This window comes from Ranitomeya imitator, chromosome 10, assembly GCF_032444005.1.
Source record: "Ranitomeya imitator isolate aRanImi1 chromosome 10, aRanImi1.pri, whole genome shotgun sequence".
NCBI lineage: Eukaryota > Metazoa > Chordata > Amphibia > Anura > Dendrobatidae > Ranitomeya > Ranitomeya imitator.
Genome location: NC_091291.1, coordinates 103,227,674 through 103,248,092, shown reverse-complemented (window position 1 = coordinate 103,248,092; position 20,419 = coordinate 103,227,674). Strand labels below are relative to the sequence as shown.

Here is a 20,419-nt window from a genome sequence, read left to right as displayed (position 1 = left end):
TGAAAAAACGGGGTGACAGGTTCCCTTTAACTGTTTCTGGAGCTCGGCCGGACTGCCAGCAGCTTGTGGAGGCCATTGTCTTCTTTTGTCAGCTGCACTTTTATCCTTTCCATTATTGCAGCATGGTATCAGCGCCTCGTCTATTCTGTCGTCTTGTGCCCACGATTTGCCCCCTGTTCCATGATCCTATACTAAAACGTAATCTGAACCCTAAGTGTATTTTATTTCTAGTTCTTGGAAGTGAAAAACTATCTACCCAAGAACCCAGCAATCAGATCTCCTGGGTAAACACTAGCATTCTTATTTATTCTGGAGGCTTAAAAATCTGAGGAAATGCATAACCTGAATATTTCACCCGTGTGTTAGGAATGGTTGTGTGTGTAAATTAGAATGTTGCAGTGTTTTAGAATTTTTTTTGTGGGTCTATCAGAGATAATACATTTATATTCTTGAGAACTCTTTGGAAAATTAGCTGTTGGGGTCTCCCGCTTTTGGGTTAGATGTTTGGCACAAGAAGAACGTTGTCATTTTCATCCTACCGTTTAAATAAATCTTCGCGGGCCGTCCTGATGGGACATTTTGAGCGGCCCTCATCTTGTTTGCTTTTTAAGAACCGAAATCCAGTTTGCTAAGCTAATTTAGACATTGTTTAATCTGCATGTCTTGAAAGTCTACCTGGCTAAACGCATTTTCTAAGAGCCCTATGTTATGCATGACGAGTTCAACCTTTTTGATTTTGCTTCTTAAGTGACTGTAGTTTACTATGTTTGTTAGTGTTGGAACCTATCAGTTTCACATTATACTATCCTGACTAAGGTCTTGAGACGGGATTCATTTACCCCTTGGGATCCAATGACCGATGACATGAGTGTGTACATGTCTCTTTGGTGTCCCCGACAAAGAGAATATATAAAGGTCCATTAATTAGTAGAGGTCCCAGCTGTCTCAGTCGGCGACTGTCAAAGGTTTTTGCTCTCGTTCTATGTTCTTGGACTTGATCATAAGATTACCAAAATGTTTGTTGCTCAGAGAGCAACCTGCAATGACTACAGAGTCTCCTCTGTGAAAAAGTCCCATGTGCCCGCTAAACCTGTCCATCTGGAAAATCCGCAGATTCCAAGACCAGACAGCAAAATGCTGTCCGTTTCATACAGTGGGAGCTTAAAGAGTGTGCTAAGTAGGCACCACTCTGAATGGGGAATAAACCAAGTCCATCAGGTTGATGTGGTGGAACTACAGCGAATTCGGGATGTCAAGGTGGCGGCTCACGCCAAGAACATGGAGGAATTCCTCAAAATGCACGGGCTATCCTTGGATGACTGCACGGCACGTAAGACCGGCATGAGATACAAGTAAGTCCTTCTTACGCTCATAAAAAATCCCCCTTCCCAAAAATGTACAGAAAAGATTCCTAATTGGTATCCGCTTATCCCTTTGATTAAAAAAAGAAAACTGTATATGTGATTCCAGAAATAATGTAATTTTACACAATTTTCACATGTAGAATTCCCGAAGTTAGCAGTGTAATCAAATTCACAAAGGCAAAGCTCTGGGATTCAGAATATGTCCGATATCCACCTGATGAAGACTCATAACAGTTGAAACGGCTTGTGTTCAGTTTTTATTTAAAAAAACACCTGTTTTAATGTGTTGTAATCACGGTTACGGTAATTAACATACATTGAATTATATCCAATCGCATTGGGATCCATCCTCAAACGTTAGCGCCATCAGAGATCTTCCTATCCCTAGATGTCTTACATTGATATGTTACTGTTAATGGTTCTGTTGTATCACAGTGGTTTTATAAAAGAATACCGTAGATATTTTTTTTTATTTTCGATTAGACTTCTATTGAAACATGAAAATAAATTTAACTTTTATTGGGTAAATAATTAGTAGAAAATATTAAGGACTCTTACAGATATCCAATTCTCACATACGTGTTCTATCCTTATTTTTGACGGATAGAACCCATACCCATTATAGTCCAAGGTGCCGTTCAAGTGCGCACGTGTGTGTATGTATGTATAACTTTTTTTTTTTGTGGGGGTGAATATTGTGTCTGCAAAAAAAAAAAAAAAGGCACTGGGACGTCCCTTTTTGATGCCATTCACAGATAAAAAATTACCTACAAGTCGGTGGGTCTGTATAAAATCATTGATAGCACATGGATGATATCACTGTGCAATCAGTGGCGTAACTAGGTGAGAACCGGTGCAATATTTGGACCTGTGCACTTACCTGCTTGTTGATCAGATGTATGGACCCCTGTAGTAGCATTCTAGATCCTATAAAGACATACGTGTCCCCCCCCCATGTAATAATAATGTCCTGGTTCCTTCTTGTAATAAGCACCCCCATCCTGGTATAATGTTCCAATTCTGGTATAATGCCACTCATCCTTTTATAATGTACCCTATCCTTCTATAATGCTCCTCATCCTGGTAGTATGTCCCCCATTTTAGTATAATGTCCCCCATCCTGGTATAATGTTCCAATTCTGGTATAATGCCACTCATAGTTTTATAATGTACCCTATCCTTCTATAATGCTCCTCATCCTGGTAGTATGTCCCCCATTCTAGTATAATGTCCCCCATCCTGGTATAATGTTCCAATTCTGGTATAATGCCACTCATCCTTTTATAATGTACCCCATCCTGGTATAATGTATCCCATTCATGTAATAATAATGTCCTGGCTCCTATTGTAATAATCACCCCCATCCTGGTATAATGTTCCAATTCTGTTAAAATGCCACTTATCCTTTTATAATGTACCCCATCCTGGTATAATGTCCCCCATTATGATACAATGTCCCAATCCTGGTATAATGTCCCCCATTGTGGTATAAGGTCTCCTGGGCCTCTTCAGTACTTCTCCAACACTTGTTAAAAAGAAACAAATAATAATTCACGCCTTACTCCACATGACGTTGTCTCCTGTAGTCGGTGCAGGAGCTGGCAGCTGAATTCATCTTCTGAGCGACAGGCAGCGGATGACATTATTGCCATTCGCTGCATGTCCCTGTCAAACCGACATCTGCTGCTGGTCTCTGCTGATTGGCCGGCGGCATGTATTGCAGCGCTGATACTCGGTGGGTCTCTGCATTGCAATGCATTTCACCTGAATATTTATGTCCTGCCCTGATCTCGGTTACGTTATGCCCCTGTGTGCAATCCTTCTGCTGTCAGTTTTCAACATTGCAAGGACAAAGAGAATTTTTGTAAATTTATTTATTTTTTCCCCAGCACCATGCAGAGAGGATCTGTCTCCAAGGACAGGAAACTCTACAGCATTAGAAGGCGGAGCCCTCTAGTACGCGCCAGTGGTTTCCTGTCCTTGCCAGTGACTAAGAAACTTAGCTGGGGCTGTTGTCTAACCTAGCTTGTTAATTAATATATATCTGCACAGGGACACATATATCTTGCAACGGGACTCTAGACCTCTGCACTTACCAGTGCGGTTGGTATATCTGCAGGCATACCTATGTATATGTTACAGGTGTTTTCCATGCTAGTTGTTACCATCTCAATATCCTTATAAGGTTATTCTATTCTTTTTGGGAGCCTGGGTTTTGGGATTCATTGTCTCTTTTGAAATATTTCTCCACCTTTCCTATAACTTTTTAACTGTGCTTCTCACCCTCTTACCAGTTACTTTTTTCTGTTATATTTATTGTATATTATGTAATAAACTTTAATATACCATATATACTTGAGTATAAGGCTAGGGTGGAAAATGCAGCAGCTACCGGTAAATGTCAAAAATACAAATAGATACCAATAAAAGTAAAATTAATTGAGACATCAGTAGGTTAAGTGTTTTTGAATATCCATATTGAATCAGGAGTCCCATATAATGTTCCATAAAGTTTATGATGGGCCCCATAAGATGCTCCATAAAGATATTTGCCCCATATAATCCTGCATAAAGGTTAATAATGGCCCATAAGATGCTCCATACAGACATTTGCCCCATACAATGCTGCACGAACGTTAACCCCTTCATGACCTTGGGATTTCCCATTTTTCCGTGTTCGTTTTTTGCTCCCCTCCTTCCCAGAGCCATAACTTTTTTATTTTTCCATCAATATGGCCATGTGAGGGCTTATTTTTTGTGGGACGAGTTGTACTTTTGAACAACATCATTGGTTTTAGCATGTCGTGTACTAGAAAACGGGAAAAAAATTCCAAGTTCGGTGAAATTGCAATCCCACACTTGTTTTTTTGTTTGGCTTTTTTGCTAGGTTCACTAAATGCTTAAACTGACCTGCCATTATGATTCTCCAGGTCATTACGAGTTCATAGACACCAAACATGACTAGGTTATGTTTTATCTAAGTGGTGAAAAAAATTCCAAACTTTGCTTAAAAAAAAAAAATAGCGCCATTTTCCGATACCCATAGCGTCTCCATTTTTCGTAATCTGGGGCTGGTTGAGGGCTTAATTTTTTGCATTCGAAGCTGACATTTTTATTAATACCACGTTTGTGCAGATACGTTCTTTTGATCGCCCGTTATTGCATTTTAATGCAATGTCGCGGCGACCAAAAAAAAAAACGTAATTCTGGCGTTTCAAATTTTTTTCTCGCTACGCTGTTTATCGATCAGGTTAATGCTTTTTTTATTGATAGATCTGGCGATTCTGAACGCGGCGATACCAAATATGTGTAGGTTTAATTTTTTTTTATATTTTATTTTGAATGGGGCGAAAGGGGGGTGATTTAACTTTTTTATATATTTTTTATTTTCAACAAATTTTTTTTTACTTTTTTTTTTTTTTCTTTTACTTTTGCCATGCTTCAATAGCCTTTGCCATGCTTCAATCAGATCGCTGCTATGCAGCAGAAATGCAGGTGTGCTATGAGCGCCGACCACAGGGTGGCGCTCACAGCTAGCGGGAATCAGTAACCATAGAGGTCTGAAGGACCTCTATGGTCACAATGCAGAAGCATCGCTTACCCCCGATCATGTGACGGGGGTCTGCGATGCGCGCATTTCCGTCCACGCGGCCGGAAGCGGTAGTTAAATGCCGCTGTCTGCGTTTGACAGCGGCATTTAACTAGTTAAGAGCGGCGGGTGAATCACGATTTCACCCACTGCTATTGCGGGCACATGTCAGCTGTTCAAAACAGCTGACATGTCCTGGCTTTGATGCGGGCTCACCGTCCGAGGTAAGAAAGGGGTTAATTATGGCCCCATAAGATGCTCCATACATACACTTGCCCCATATAGTGCTGCACAAACGTTGATTATGGCCCCATAAGATTCTCCATACAGACACTTGCCCCATTTGCTGTTGTTGTGATAAAAAAAAAAATCACACTCACCTCTCCGTCGCTCAGGCCCCCGGCACTTTCAATATTCACCTGACTTCGTTCCGGCGCCGCTTCATCTTCAGCGTCTTCTGCACTGACATTCAGGCAGAGGGCGCGCGCTAACCACGTCATCGTGCCCCCTGACCAGAGCATCACTGCAGAAGACGCTGAAGATGGAGCTGCGCCAGAACGAGGAGCAGGTGAATATCGCGCAGCGCTGCGCTCCCCCTCCCTGTTATACTCACCTGCTCCTGGCGCGGTGCAGTCCCTGGTTCCCCGAGCACATCCAAATACTCGCAGATCACCCGAGCATGCTCGGGAATCTCGAGTAACGAGTATACTCGCTCATCACTAATGGTGGTGTTTGGTTAGTGGTGTCTCTTGTTAATGGTGTTGCAGCCTCTGTGGCCTTTCAGATTATTATTATTATTATTTATTTATATAGCACCATTGATTCCATGGTGCTGTACATGAGAAGAGGTTACATACAAGTTACAGACATCACAAACAGTAAACAAACTAACAATGACAGACTGATACAGAGGGGCGAGGACCACTCCCTTGCGGGCTTACCTTCTACAGGACTTTCAGATAAGGCAAAGTCTATATAGTGACAGACATGTGACACTTAGGACGTCCCCCTGTGTGAAATCTGTAACAAAGCATGTGACTTATGAAGGTAATTGCTTGCACCAGACATTTTTAAGGGTTTCATAGCAAAATGGGTGAATACATATGTACATGCCAATTTTTAGCCATTTGATCCCATAAATATAAATTTTCCCATCCCCCATGACAGCATACCTGAAAGAGGGATCCGCCCAGCCAGGACAGGAAACCTACTGAAATAAAATGGCGGTACCTCTCCCTCGCTTCAGTTGGGTTTCCTGTCCTGATGGGAGCCCTAGTGCTGAAATCACAGCGTTTTTTTTTTTTTTAAGATTTCCACTCACCCACTCCTCTCCCGACACTGGAAGAACAGTCAGGACGCCTGTATGCCGGCCTTCAGGCTGTGGAAGCGCCGTTCGCAGGTCCTGTGGGGCTCTCGCGCATGTGCTGGCGTCGGTCCAGCGCAGTTCAGGGTCCTGAGGCTCTCATGCGGCTGCCACGCCGCTCTCCCCCCCTCTGCCAGCCGCCTTCAGCTCTGGGCCTACCTTCCGGGTGCGCGGCGGGCGTCACGCGCAAGGCACGCTGGGAATGGGCGTGCCCGTGTGACGTCAGTGCTGCGCGCCGGATCCAAGATGGCGGCGCCCATGGACGGACGACGGCCGGGATACAGGGCCTTCTGGCGGTTCCCGGTGGGGTGCGGAGACGGGGAGGAGCGAAATGTTTACCGGAAGAGGCGGTGAGCAGCGTGGATCACCCTTTAAAAAAGTGGTGGATCCACGGAGTAAGCGCTCACATCTATAGAGCTCTCCATTATGGAGGATTGTATGGAGCAGCAGCAGCCATTACTGCAGCAGCAAGAGCCCTTACCAGGTGCTATGCTTGGTCACCAGCATACTAAGAGGAATGGCCGCTCAAGTGGAAGAATCGGCAGTCGCCCTGACCGGAGGTCGCAGGACTCCTCTACTTCCAGGAGGGACGTTGTCCGTGCTCTTGATCAGCCTCAAAAATCCGGTACCCTTGATTGTCAGCGGGTGGTGAGTGATCTTCATGAATGTCACCTTGGTGGTAATGGGCTACATTTTCTGCTTACTTGCCAGGCGCCAAGGAAGGCTAGTACCAAGTCAAAGAATGTGCCCTCTGTAAAATCCCGCTAGCAGTCCAGTGGCAGAAAAACCTCTGCGTGGACTGTATCCAAAAAACTATTCAGGATGAAACCACTGACTTTGCCTTAAGCCTCAGGGTCATGATTAGGGCAGAAGATAAATGGTCTTTAAAATCAGTCCTTAAAAAGATCGGAGTAGCAAAAGCCTAGAGCCTATTACGGATTCTAATGCCTCTCGGTCTGGCGAGGAATATCAGGAGGAACCTCTGTTTCCCTTTCCCTCCTCTTCCATGTCCTCTGGCTTCTCTTCAGATAGCTATGTTGGGGGCCGACCATGCTTTCTAACTGAAAACACAGATAAACTGATGAAATCAGTCAGGGCTACAATGGGCCTAAAGGATGAGAAAGCGACTAGATCTGTAGAGGACGTTATGTTTGGAGGAGAAAAGGAAGCGTACTTTCCAAGTCAATGCTAAAGTAAAAGCCCTTATAGAGAAGGAGTGGAAGAAGCCTGAGGAATCTGGTAGCCTTCCCTCATCTTCTAAGAGACGGTATCCCTTCAAGGAAAAGGATTCAGAAGTGTGGGATCAAGTCCCTAAAATTGATGGTGCGATGGCTAGGTCATCTAAAAAGTAACATAGTAAGGCCGAAAAAAGACATTTGTCCATCCAGTTCAGCCTATATTCCATCATAATAAATCCCCAGATCTACGTCCTTCTACAGAACCTAATAATTGTATGATACAATATTGTTCTGCTCCAGGAAAACATCCAGGCCTCTCTTGAACCCCTCGACTGAGTTCGCCATCACCACCTCCTCAGGCAAGCAATTCCAGATTCTCACCGCCCTAACAGTATAGAATCCTCTTCTATGTTGGTGGAAAAACCTTCTATCCTCCAGACGCAAAGAATGCCCCCTTGTGCCCGTCACCTTCCTTGGTATATACAGATCCTCAGCGAGATATTTGTATTGTCCCCTTATATACTTATACATGGTTATTAGATCGCCCCTCAGTCGTCTTTTTTCTAAACTAAATAATCCTAATTTTGCTAATCTATCTGGGTATTGTAGTTCTCCCATCCCCTTTATTAATTTTGTTGCCCTCCTTTGTACTCTCTCTAGTTCCATTATATCCTTCCTGAGCACCGGTGCCCAAAACTGGACACAGTACTCCATGTGCGGTCTAACTAGGGATTTGTACAGAGGCAGTATAATGCTCTCATCATGTGTATCCAGACCTCTCTTTTAATGCACCCCATGATCCTGTTTGCCTTGGCAGCTGCTGCCTGGCACTGGCCGCTCCAGGTAAGTTTATCATTAACTAGGATCCCCAAGTCCTTCTCCCTGTCAGATTTACCCAGTGGTTTCCCGTTCAGTGTGTAATGGTGATATCTGTGTATAACCTTACATTTATCATTGTTAAACCTCATCTGCCACCTTTCAGCCCAAGTTTCCAACTTATCCAGATCCATCTGTAGCAGAATACTATCTTCTCTTGTATTAACTGCTTTACATAGTTTTGTATCATCTGCAAATATCGATATTTTACTGTGTAAACCTTCTACCAGATCATTAATGAATATGTTGAAGAGAACAGGTCCCAATACTGACCCCTGCGGTACCCCACTGGTCACAGCGACCCAGTTAGAGACTATACCATTTATAACCACCCTCTGCTTTCTATCACTAAGCCAGTTACTAACCCATTTACACACATTTTCCCCCAGACAAAGCATTCTCATTTTGTGTACCAACCTCTTGTGCGGCACGGTATCAAACGCTTTGGAAAAATCGAGATATACCACGTCCAATGACTCACCGTGGTCCAGCCTATAGCTTACCTCTTCATAAAAACTGATTAGATTGGTTTGACAGGAGCGATTTCTCATAAACCCATTCTGATATGGAATTAAATAGTTATTCTCATTGAGATAATCCAGAATAACATCCTTCAGAAACCCTTCAAATATTTTACCAACAATAGAGGTTAGACTTACTGACCTATAATTTCCAGGTTCACTTTTAGAGCCCTTTTTGAATATTGGCACCACATTTGCTATGCGCCAATCCTGCGGAACAGACCCCGTCGCTATAGAGTCCCTAAAAATAAGAAATAATGGTTTATCTATTACATTACTTAGTTCTCTTAGTACTCGTGGGTGTATGCCATCCGGACCCGAAGATTTATCTATTTTAATCTTATTTAGCCGGTTTCGCACCTCTTCTTGGGTTAGATTGGTGACCCTTAATATAGGGTTTTCATTGTTTCTTGGGATTTCACCTAGCATTTCATTTTCCACCGTGAATACCGTGGAGAAGGTGTTTAATATGTTAGCTTTTTCCTCGTCATCTACAACCATACTTTCCTCACAATTTTTTAAGGGGCCTACATTTTCAGTTTTTATTCAGTTTTTAGTCATCCCTACCCTTAGAGGACTCAGGCATGTTAAGAGACCTATTAGACAAGAAAGCGGATGCGTTCTTAAAACACACCTGGGAGGCAGCCGCAGGAGATCTAAAACCGGCAATTGCCGGGACATGTGTTGCCCGCTCCCTTATAGTCTGGCTGCAACAAATAGAGGATCAATTGAAATCTAAGGTGCCAAGAGAAAAGGTCCTAGCCAAGGAGCTGCAGCTTTCATAGCAGATTCCTCAGCAGACTCTGTGAGACTAGCAGCTAGGGCAGCAGGATTGTCTAATGCAGCTAGACGCGCTTTGTGGTTAAAGGGGTGCCCGGGTGACTTGCCCTAAAAAAATAGACTTTGTTCCATCCCGTGTGACGGCAAATTCCTCTTTGGTCAGAAGCTGGAAGACATTTTAAAGAAGGCAGGCGATAAGACAAAAGGGTTTCCCTTGCTTCCCGGTGGATATCGGAAGGCCTTATTTTCGGAGAGGAAAATTTAAGAGGTCGCCCCCCGGGAGATAGAAGAAACTGGGACTTTAGAGACAGAAAAGGATCTGGGTACATGTTTAAGGGACCCTCCACATCAGCAAAAAAGCCCTCCCAATGACGCCAGGCGAGAGGTAGGGGGAAGACTCTTTCTATTTCCCCCAGTCATTGGGCATTGAGTGTCGTCAAAGACGGCCTAAAGATAGATTTTATTCATCCATCTCAACAGACTTTTGTGTTGACACCCCACAGAAAATTCCCTGAGGAACAACTAGCTTTGGAAGCAGAGGTATTGGAGCTAGTACTAAAACGTGTTCTAGTAGAAGTTCCGAGGGAAGAGGAAGGAAGATGTTTTTATTCCCCTATCTTTTTGATACAGATACCAGCAGGTTCGCTAAGAACTATTGTCAACTTGAGGAAACTCAATCGGTCAGTGATAAATTACTCCTTCAAAATGGAGTCGGTAAACACAGTGATAAAAATGCTGTTCCCGAACTGCTTCTTGGCAGCTATAGACTTAAAAGACGCTTATTATCATGTCCCAATCCATCGGGACTATCAAAAATTTCTGAGAGTAGCAGTATTTGTCCAAGGGCAACTCGGGCACTACCAGTATGCTGCCCTCCCGTTCGGTCTGCCGATAGCGCCAAGAATATTCACCAAATTAATGTCAGAAGTCATGTCCTTCCTCCGTTCTCGAGACAGTCATTGTCCCGTACCTAGATGACTTCCTTATAATAGGGAGATCGGTGGATCACTGTCTTGCACAAATAGAGGAGGTAACTACGACCCTAGCAGTATTGGGTTGGAAAATAAATGTCATCAAGTCGAGTGTAACACCAGAGATAGTTCAGTCCTTCCTGGGGTTGGTTCTAGATTCCACACGCCAGCTCTGTCTCCTACCGGAGAACAAAATAATCAAAATACAGAGTCTTGTGGAATTGGCAATACAGCAACCTGTAATGACATTAAGAAAGGCAATATCTCTGTTAGGATCACTAACATCCTGTATACCTGCTGTAAAATGGGCACAATTTTACCTGAGACAATTACCGTGGGAGGTCCTGTCAACAGAAATTATTAAAAGGGCATTTAGAGGGAAAAGTACACCTTTCAGTAGGCATGAGAAATTCCTTAATCTGGTGGTCTGTAAGGGTTCATTTGACGTCAGGGGTTCAGTGGCTAACTCCGATAAAGGACGTGATCACAACGGACGCGAGCGGTACGGGATGGGGTGCACATCTAGGGACCCTCTCGATACAGGGGTCCTGGTCCCAACCAGAAAGACATCAGACGTCCAATGTAAAAGTGTTATGGGCTGTAGAAAGAGCGGTAAAACATTTCCTCCCTATCCTTCAGGGTCGTCATACCAGAATTATGTCCGTCAATTATGCAGTGGTAGCCTGTATCAACCACCAGGGGGGAATAAGGTCCTTTTCCCTTATGGGACAACATCTGTCCCTCTCCAGTTAGCAGAACGTCACCTACTGTCCCTCACAGCGCTGCACATAAAGGTGGTCGAAAACACGAAAGCAGACTACCTAAGTCACAAAAAGCTAAGACAGGGAGAATGGTCGCTGAATCCCCGGGTATTCCAACAGATAGTACAGGCCTGGGGCAAACCCGTAATAGACTTATTTGCCACTCTTCACAACAGGAAGGTGGAGAGGTTCTGCTCGTTGGATCCGAGAGGGAACCCGTTCGCGGTAGATACCCTTCAAATACCGTGGAAATTCAGCCTCGCCTACGTGTTTCCACCAATAGCATTAATTCCGGTAGCAGTAAGAAATATCAGAATGGAGCAAGCGAGAGTGATTCTGATTGCTCCATTTTGGCCGAAAAGACCGTGGTTCTCCCTTCTAAGGCCTCTTTCAGACGTCCAGATAATTCCGGTACTGGAGAAATCGGTACCGGAATTATCCGTGTCCGTGTGCTCACGTAGCACATCAGTGTGGCACACGTGCGGCATCCGTGTGCCGCCTGAGGACCACTCGGACCGTGCAGGAGAGACAGCGCTACACTAAGCGCTGTCCCCCTTGTGTGGTGCTGAAGCCGGCATTCATCTCTTCTCCCCCTCAGGAGAGAAGAGATGAAAAATCAAGTTTTTGTTATTTTTTTTGTTAAAAATAAAGTTTGCTGGTGTGCTCCCGCCTCCCATCCCCCGTGCGCTGCCCGGCCCCTTGCATAGAAATACTCACCCAGCTCCCGCGATGTCTCCTCTCTCCTCTCAGCACCGGCAGCAGGTCCTTTGTGAGCGGTCACGTGGGCCCGCTCATTACAGTGAGGAATATGTGCATATTCCTCACTGTAATGAGCGGGCCCACATGACCGCTCACACAGGAGAAGCTGCCGGCGCTGAGAGGAGAGAGGAGACATCGCAGGAGCTAGGTGAGTATTTCTATGCAAGGGGCCGGGCGGCGCACGGGGGATGGGAGGCGGGAGCTCACCAGCAAACTTTATTTTTAACAAAAACTTGATCTTTCATCTCTTCTCTCCGGGGGAGAAGAGATGAATGCCGGCTTCAGCACCACACAGGGGGGACAGCGCTTAGTGTGGCGCTGTCTGTCCTGCGGGCGGTACGTGCACATAGAGGAGAGTGCACACTGTCCTCCGTGTGCACGTGTGCAGGACGTATTGCGGTACATGCTGCCGGCGAAAAACGGACATGTCTTCGTGTTTTCAACACGGACACACGGTCCATGAAAACACGGAGACATGTGCATTGGGTCTACGTGTGTGTGTCTCCGGTACGTGAGAAAACTGTCAGTACACGTACCGGAGACACTGACATGTGAAAGAGGCCTCAGACAGATGTCTGTAACCGATCCATGGATTCTACCAGAGGTTCCGGACCTGCTTACCCAGGGACCAGTATGTCTCTCTCAAGTGAAGGGCTTCCATCTGGCAGCCTGGAATTTGAGAGGGCATTACTAAGCCGGCAGGGATTTTCACCAGGGCTAGTCTCCACTGTTTTGAAAAGTAGAAAACCGATTACATCAAGAATTTATGGTAGGACATGGAAGAGGTTCCTAGAGTTTTTGGGACAACCTTTGGGGGATGAGGCTCCTGTGGGTGCTATGTTAAGTTTCTACAAGCAGGCTTACAACTAGGGTTGGCAACCAATATGCTCAAAGTACAAGTATCTGCTTTAGGAGCTTTATATAATTGTAATTTAGCCTCCAATAGGTGGGTGTCCCGTTTTATTAAATCATGTAGTAGGTCTAGACCTGTGGTAATTCAGAAAATTTCCCCTTGGGATTTGAATCTGGTTTTAGAAGCTCTAACTAGAAATCCTTTTGAGCCTTTGCAAGAATTATCAGCAAAACTTCACTCTCAAAACGGTGCTTCTGGTAGCTTTGACATCTGCACGTAGGGTGAGTGACTTGCAAGCCCTGTCTATTTTCCCTCCATACATACAGATTTATGACGACAGGGTGGTTCTAAGACCAGATCCGGCATATCTACCTAAGGTAGTTTTTAAATTCCATAGGAGTCAGGAGATTGTATTACGCTCGTTTTGTGATAATCCTAGAAATCCAGGAGAGGAAACGTTTCATACTCTTAATGTAAGAAGGTCTATGTTACAGTACATATCCTTGACCAGTCAGTGGAGGAAGGATCAGTCTCTATTTGTAGCTTTCCAGGGTAGCAGGAAAGGATATGGGGTGCCCAAAAGTACTATTGCTAGATGGATTAGGGAGGCCATTAGCTTATCTTATGCTGTGTGTGGCACCCCGGTCCCTGAAGGCATCAAGGCTCACTCCACCAGAGCTGTGGCTACTTCCTGGGCTGAGAAAGCAGAGGTATCGATTGATCAGATATGTAAGGCCGCTACCTGGTCCTCACAGTCTACCTTCTTTAAACACTACCGACTGAATCTATCCTCCTCGACTGACCTTACCTTTGGTAGAAAGGTGCTGCAAGCGGTGGTCCCTCCCTAAGGTGTTCCTTTCTCCAAAAATCTCAGGTGTGCTGTCAGGAGGGAAGGGAAAACACCAAGGTTACTTACCAGTAGCCGGTTTTTCCAGGACGTCCCCCTGACAGCACATTGGAGGACGTCCTCCTCCTCCTTGCAGGGACAGGAAACACAACACGAGAGGTTAAAAGGTCCCACTCCACCCCCTTTTCCTCAGTGTTTTTCCTGTCCCTGCATGGAGGGACACACGAGAGGATACAGCGCTATACAAGCGGGAAGACTCACCAGTCCGGAGGGCTCGGGGGATCGTGCGGCTAACGCCAATATCCTTTCCCCGCATCACTAAGCCCAGGCAGAAACTTCCCGGTGGGGAGTCCCTCTGCCAAAAGACCAGTCGAGCGGACGAGCTCCTGGGTCGAACCGCTTCCTCCCGGTGGGGGGCTCTCGGTTCGGGCGCCAGGAGAAGAGGCGCCGCAAGAGGTCCGGCGCCAGCGGCAGCAGCGTGCGTTCCACTGAGTGGAACGCGGAAGTAGGATTGTTAGACAGAGTGCAGTACGTCCGGTGTCAGGCGCAGGTAAGGTGACGTCACATCCGGGGACGGGGCCATCTCGGCGTGCGTTCCACCTGGTGGAACGCGGAAGTATGCAGCTTTAAGGGCGCAAAGCTCAGGGCACTCGCAGATGGTTATCCAGCGCTTCCTCTGGTGGTAGGAGAGCGCCGGAGTGAATCCCTGGAGAATATTTGCTGCAGGACAGAAGGGTCCGTGCGAGCAGTCTGCTGCAGACATGCCGGAGACCAAGGGTGAGTGCAGCAGACGCTGCTATATCCCTTTTATACATATGGGATCATATGAGATCATGTACTTATAGTAGTATTTCTCCACAGAAGATATGGAGAACAGGAAGGAGGAGATAGGGGTAAGTGCGCAATGCGCAGAGTACTCAAATATACGCCTGCACACACTGAGCCGTTCTTGTCCTTATTCTTACATTTAGGATAAAGAGGCCAGTCAAGCTCCCCTCCCTCAGTCTAAAAAGTCTGGCAAGGTATTGACTAAATCTAAGAGGTGCTCTCTTTGTAACACAAAACTGTCAGAAACATACAAGAAGGATCTGTGCAGCTCTTGTATTAAGAAAATTGTCAGAGAAGAACAACCATCAATGTTGTCCGAAATGAGGAATATAATCCGGGAGGAGGTCCAGAATTCCTTAGCTTCAATGTCACAACGGGAAGTGTACAGTCCGGGCCCGGCTCGTAAAAGACCAAGGAAAGATCCAGAACAGGAGATTCAGGATGGTTCGTCAGAGGCGGAATCAGAATATAGAGGTTCTGATCAAGAAGAAGGAGAACTGCCAGTAGAAGAACAAGAAGGGAAAAGGTACTACTTTCCAGTTGAAGAAACAGAAGAACTGGTCCAGGCGGTCAGACGTACTATGCAGGTGAAAGAAGATCCACAGCCGAGATCTAGACAAGATCAGATGTTCGGAGGGCTCACATATCAGGAACGGACGGTGTTCCCGGTGAGTGAACACATACGTAAGATGATCTCACAAGAATGGAAAGATGCGGAGCGAAGATTGGTGATGTCCAGAGAGTTTAAAAACCGTCTTCCGTTTGATTCAGAAGAGATCAAGACATGGGAAGAGATTCCGAAGGTAGATGTCCCTTTAGCCAAGGTGGCAAAGAAAACATCCATACCTTTCGAAGATTCATCTAGTCTTAAGGATGCAATGGATCGCAAGGCGGATATCCTTTTACGTCGAGCCTGGGAGACTTCAGCAGCTTTAATAAAAACTAACATCGCAGCTACTTCTGTAGCGAGATCCATGTTCCTGTGGATGGAACAGCTGGAAGAACATTTAATTAATAAGACTTCACGGACGGATATAATTGCTTCTCTGCCTATCATTAAGTCAGCCACGGCCTTTATGGCAGATACATCAGCTGAATCTGTGAGATTTGCGGCTAGGAATAGCTCCTTGTCCAATGCAACACGAAGGGCTATTTGGCTTAGATCTTGGTCGGGGGATAATGCATCCAAAAATAAATTATGCGCCATTCCATTTTCAGGTTCCAGAATATTTGGTCAGCCTTTAGATGACATCCTAGAGTCAGCAGCTGATAGTAAAAGAGGGTTTCCCGAGGATAAACCCAAGAAGTTTCAGCCCTTTCGGAGGAGGCCTCTCCCCCCTCCCCCTCCCCCCCGCAGATTTCCAGAGTATAGAGAACAATGGAGATCAGGTAGAGGATCTTTTAGGAGTTCCTACGCTCAGAATAGAAGGGGTAGGAATTCCTTGTTCGGTTCTGGCTATAGACCAAGGAAACAATGACGCCATAGGGATAGGCGGGAGATTAAGTTTCTTCCTCAAACAATGGAGTCAGATCTCAGACAACGATTATGTCCTCAAGATAATCTCAGAGGGTTACAGAATAGAGTTAACATCCCACGTACCTCAAAGGTGTATCTTACCAACAATGTTAGCCAAAGATTCCCCTATGTTTCTAGACCTACAAAAACTGTTCGACTCCGGGGTTATAGTTCGGGTTCCTACTCCAGAAATAGGTGCAGGTCACTATTCCTCTCTTTTTTCTATTCCAAAACAGTCAGGGGAATCCCGTACAATAATAAATTTAAAACCTCTGAACGTTTTCGTCAAATACAAACGGTTCAGAATGGAGTCGATCAGGTCCATCATTCATCTTATAAACAAAGATTCGGTAAGATGAATCTCGATCTGAAGAGTGCGTATTATCAGGTCCCGATACATCTCTCTTCTCAGGAGCTTCTGAGATTCTCGGTAAGTCTCTCGGACATGACCTGCCACTTCCAATTTCAATGCCTCCCTTTCGGTCTAGCATCCGCCCCAAGAATTTTCACCAAATTGGTAGCAGAGGTGGTGGCTTTCTTAAGAAACCAAGGAATAACAATAATTCCATACTTGGACGATTTTCTGGTTGTGGCACGATCAAGGGCCATTCTGCTACAACACAGAGATCGGGTCATAGCAGTATTAGAGGAAATAGGATGGGTGGTCAACAGGAAAAAGTCACATTTAAAGCCAGAATCCCAGAAGATATTTCTAGGAGTACTCTTGGATTCTACAACCAGGCAGTCCTTCTTACCAAGGGACAAACGAACCTCATTAAAAAAGATGATCTTAGAATTCCAAAGAAGCCCAGTGACGATAAGAGCAGCTATGAAAGTCTTGGGGAAGATGACAGCATGCATTCCGTGTGTCAGATGGGCTCAGGCTCACTCAAGGCCTTTACAATTACAGATACTCATGGTATGGGATCGACGTCGTTCCACATTAGACAAGAGGCTAGAGCTATCAATGAAGACAAGAAGATCACTACGATGGTGGATCCAGGACTACAATCTAAAAAAGGGCATCCCTTGGATATCAACCCCTTGTGTGATAATCACCACAGATGCAAGTCAGTGGGGATGGGGAGCGCACCTGGAAGGAAAATTCTTTCAGGACAAGTGGCCCGAGGAGATCAGTCAGATGTCGTCAAATTACAGAGAATTATACGCAGTCTGGGAAGCTCTCAGAAGAAACCGTTCACGCCTAAAGGACAAACATGTAAGAATCCTATCCGACAATGTAAAAGCGGTATCCTTTTTGAGGCATCAGGGAGGTTCCAAACACAAAGCGCTTCAAGGTCTAGCGCAGAGAATATTTGCCTGGGCAGAAGACGTTGTCTTATCTATAACAGCAGTGCATCTAGAAGGGTCACAGAACATACTAGCCGACTATCTAAGCAGAGAGAAAGTTTCTCCAACCGAATGGGAACTAAGTCAAGAAATGTTCCAAATTCTTTGCCACCGTTGGGGAACGCCCAGGATAGATTTATTCGCCACAAGGAAAAATTCAAAGGTTCCCAGATTTTATTCCCTCAACCCTCTAGACATGCCGGAAGCAGTCGACGCCTTAAGTCAAGCATGGAGCGAACCTCTGTCTTACGCATTTCCACCAATAGCACTAATTCCAGTAGTGCTCAGGAAGATTCAGGAAGACCAGGCAACAGTGCTGACGATTGTACCATTCTGGCCAAAGAGAAGTTGGTTCCCATTGTTGGGGGCCATGGCAACGGAAGACCCTATCATACTCCCGTTATGGAAGGATATAATTCATCAAGGGCCTGTTTTACACCAAAACCCGGAGAGACTGCATCTATCAGCATGGATCCTGAGAGGGACATCTTGAAATCCAGAGGTCTTTCAGATGAAGTAATTACAACCATCCAGGCTAGTAGGAAGCCTGTCACCTCAGCCATCTACCACAAAATCTGGAAAAAATTTTGTATGGGAAGTGGCGGGTCAGCTGTGATTCCGGGGGTCTTAGATGTTCCTAGAGTCTTAAAATTCTTACAGGCAGGCTTTGACTTGGGGCTCAGGCCAGGTACAATTAAAGTCCAGATCTCGGCCCTTAGTACTTTTCTGGATTATCCATTAGCTTCCCACCCCTGGATAATCAGATTTGTGAGGGCTATCCAAAGATTACGGCCTACCTTGAGACAGCTAGCTCCCACATGGGACTTAAATTTAGTCCTTAGGGCTCTATGTAAAGATCCCTATTCTCTAGAGGAGGACATGCCTATTTCAGTTCGTACCTGGAAGACGGCCTTCCTGGTAGCGATTACAACAGCTAAACGCGTAGGGGAAATTCAGGCTCTATCAATTAAGGATCCATATCTTCAAGTCAGAGAGGATCATATAATCCTAAAATTAGACCCAGCTTTTATCCCAAAAGTAGCTTCAGCAAAAAATCGAGATCAGGAAATAATTTTACCTTCCTTTTGTGAGAACCCTTCTAATGAAAAAGAACAGGCTTTACACTCCCTGGATGTTAGGCAGGCAGTATTAAACTATCTAGAGGCCACTAGCTCCTGGAGGAAGGATTCTAATCTTTTTATCCTATTTGGAGGTAAGAATAAAGGTAAAAAAGCTTCCAAGGCGTCTATAGCTAGATGGATTACTACTATAATTTCAAAAGCCTACGCATCAGAAGGGATAGCGTGCCCAACAGGGATTAAAGCTCACTCTACTAGGGCTGTTTCAGCATCATGGGCTGAGCGAGCAGGAGCGTCACTAGATCAGATTTGCAAGGCAGCAACTTGGGCCAGAGTAAACACGTTCTGTAAGCACTATAAGCTAGACGTAGTAGCAGCTCAGCAGACGTCTTATGGGAGGAAAGTTCTCCAAGCAGTTGTCCCACCCTAAACGTAGTTTTCTTTGGTATTCTCCAATGTGCTGTCAGGGGGACGTCCTGGAAAATGGGTATTATTACCTACCGATAATTCGGTTTCCAGGAGTCCATCCTGACAGCACCGTTATTTCCCCCCCTATGCATGCCAGTTCATATGCTGTAATATGTTTGGTCAAATAAAGTTTTCAAAAGTATATCTATCCATGGTGTGGTACTTGTCAAAACACTGAGGAAAAGGGGGTGGAGTGGGACCTTTTAACCTCTCGTGTTGTGTTTCCTGTCCCTGCAAGGAGGAGGAGGACGTCCTCCAATGTGCTGTCAGGATGGACTCCTGGAAACCGAATTATCGGTAGGTAATAATACCCATTTTCCGGAGCCCATGACAGCACCTGTATATTCCCCCCCCCCCCCCCCCGAGGTACCGCCCTTTCATTTCAGTAGGTTTCCTGTCCTGGCTGGGCGGATCCCTCTCTCAGGTGTGCTGTCATGGGCTCCGGAAAAATGGCTACCGGTAAGTAACCTTGGTGTTTTGCTTATATTTTTCTCCCTTCATGATCTTAGATTATTTAGTGCTGATGCATCAAATGTTTAAACTCCGGTTGTAATGTAAAAAAAAGGTAAAAAGTCAAGGGGGTGAATACTTTCGCAAGCCACTGTATTTTTTTTTTTATAGGACAGGCCTAGGAAAACTCAGTCTAAGTAAAAGCGCAAGGAATGTGCATTATGCAAGTTCAGATTAACGGGAGCTTACACTAAAAAGCTTTGCAAGGAGTACATCGAAGAACCCTATCAGAAGATTTTCCTTATGGAAAATGAGAACCATCATCAGGGTTGACATTAAAAAATTTGTAAAAGAACTGAAAGCCAGCAATTCATCATCAGACGGGGGTAAACTCTAGTTCAGAGGAAGAAATAAAAGATGGAGAACTGGGTGGTTACTATTAAGATGCCCCTTCATCATCCTCTTCTGATAGTGGCTGAAATCAAGCTTGTTTTCTGGCAGAGGATACATGCAAACTGGTGAAGGCAGTTAGGGCAGCGATCAAGGTAGAAGACATTAAGGAGCCTAAATCCATGCAGGACTTCATGTCTGGGCTGTTAGAAGTTAGGAAACATTAAGTGTTTCTTTGTCCATAAAATCATAGCTTTGCTAAGTAGGAGGTAATAAAAAAAAAGCCATACAGGAAAGCTTTTATCCCGAAATAAATTAAAGGGAAGTTTCCCTTTGAAGTAGAGGATTAAGAAACCTGAAAGTGCCCAAAATAGATGTGCCAGTATGCAAGGTGTACCGTAATACAGCTCTCCACTTTCTATCATGTAGGTCTTTAAGAAGGCCCACTTCATCAAAGGCAGACAACTTTCTGAAGA

The 20,419-nt window shown here is 45.1% G+C and overlaps 1 protein-coding gene across 7 annotated transcripts in view; it reads left to right on the top strand.

Moving 5' to 3' along the window:
* Positions 1-20,419, top strand: part of KCNAB2 (potassium voltage-gated channel subfamily A regulatory beta subunit 2) — a 254,260-nt gene that overhangs the window by 94,204 nt on the left and 139,637 nt on the right. The window contains exon 1 of one of the 7 annotated variants that reach the window (XM_069741820.1): positions 1,120-1,352. The exons of the other annotated variants lie outside the window; for them this stretch is intronic. Coding sequence (XP_069597921.1) covers positions 1,135-1,352 — 218 coding nt within the window. The 5' untranslated portion in view covers positions 1,120-1,134. Of the gene's footprint in view, positions 1-1,119; positions 1,353-20,419 lie in introns of those variants that run through there. 7 annotated transcript variants of the gene reach the window in all.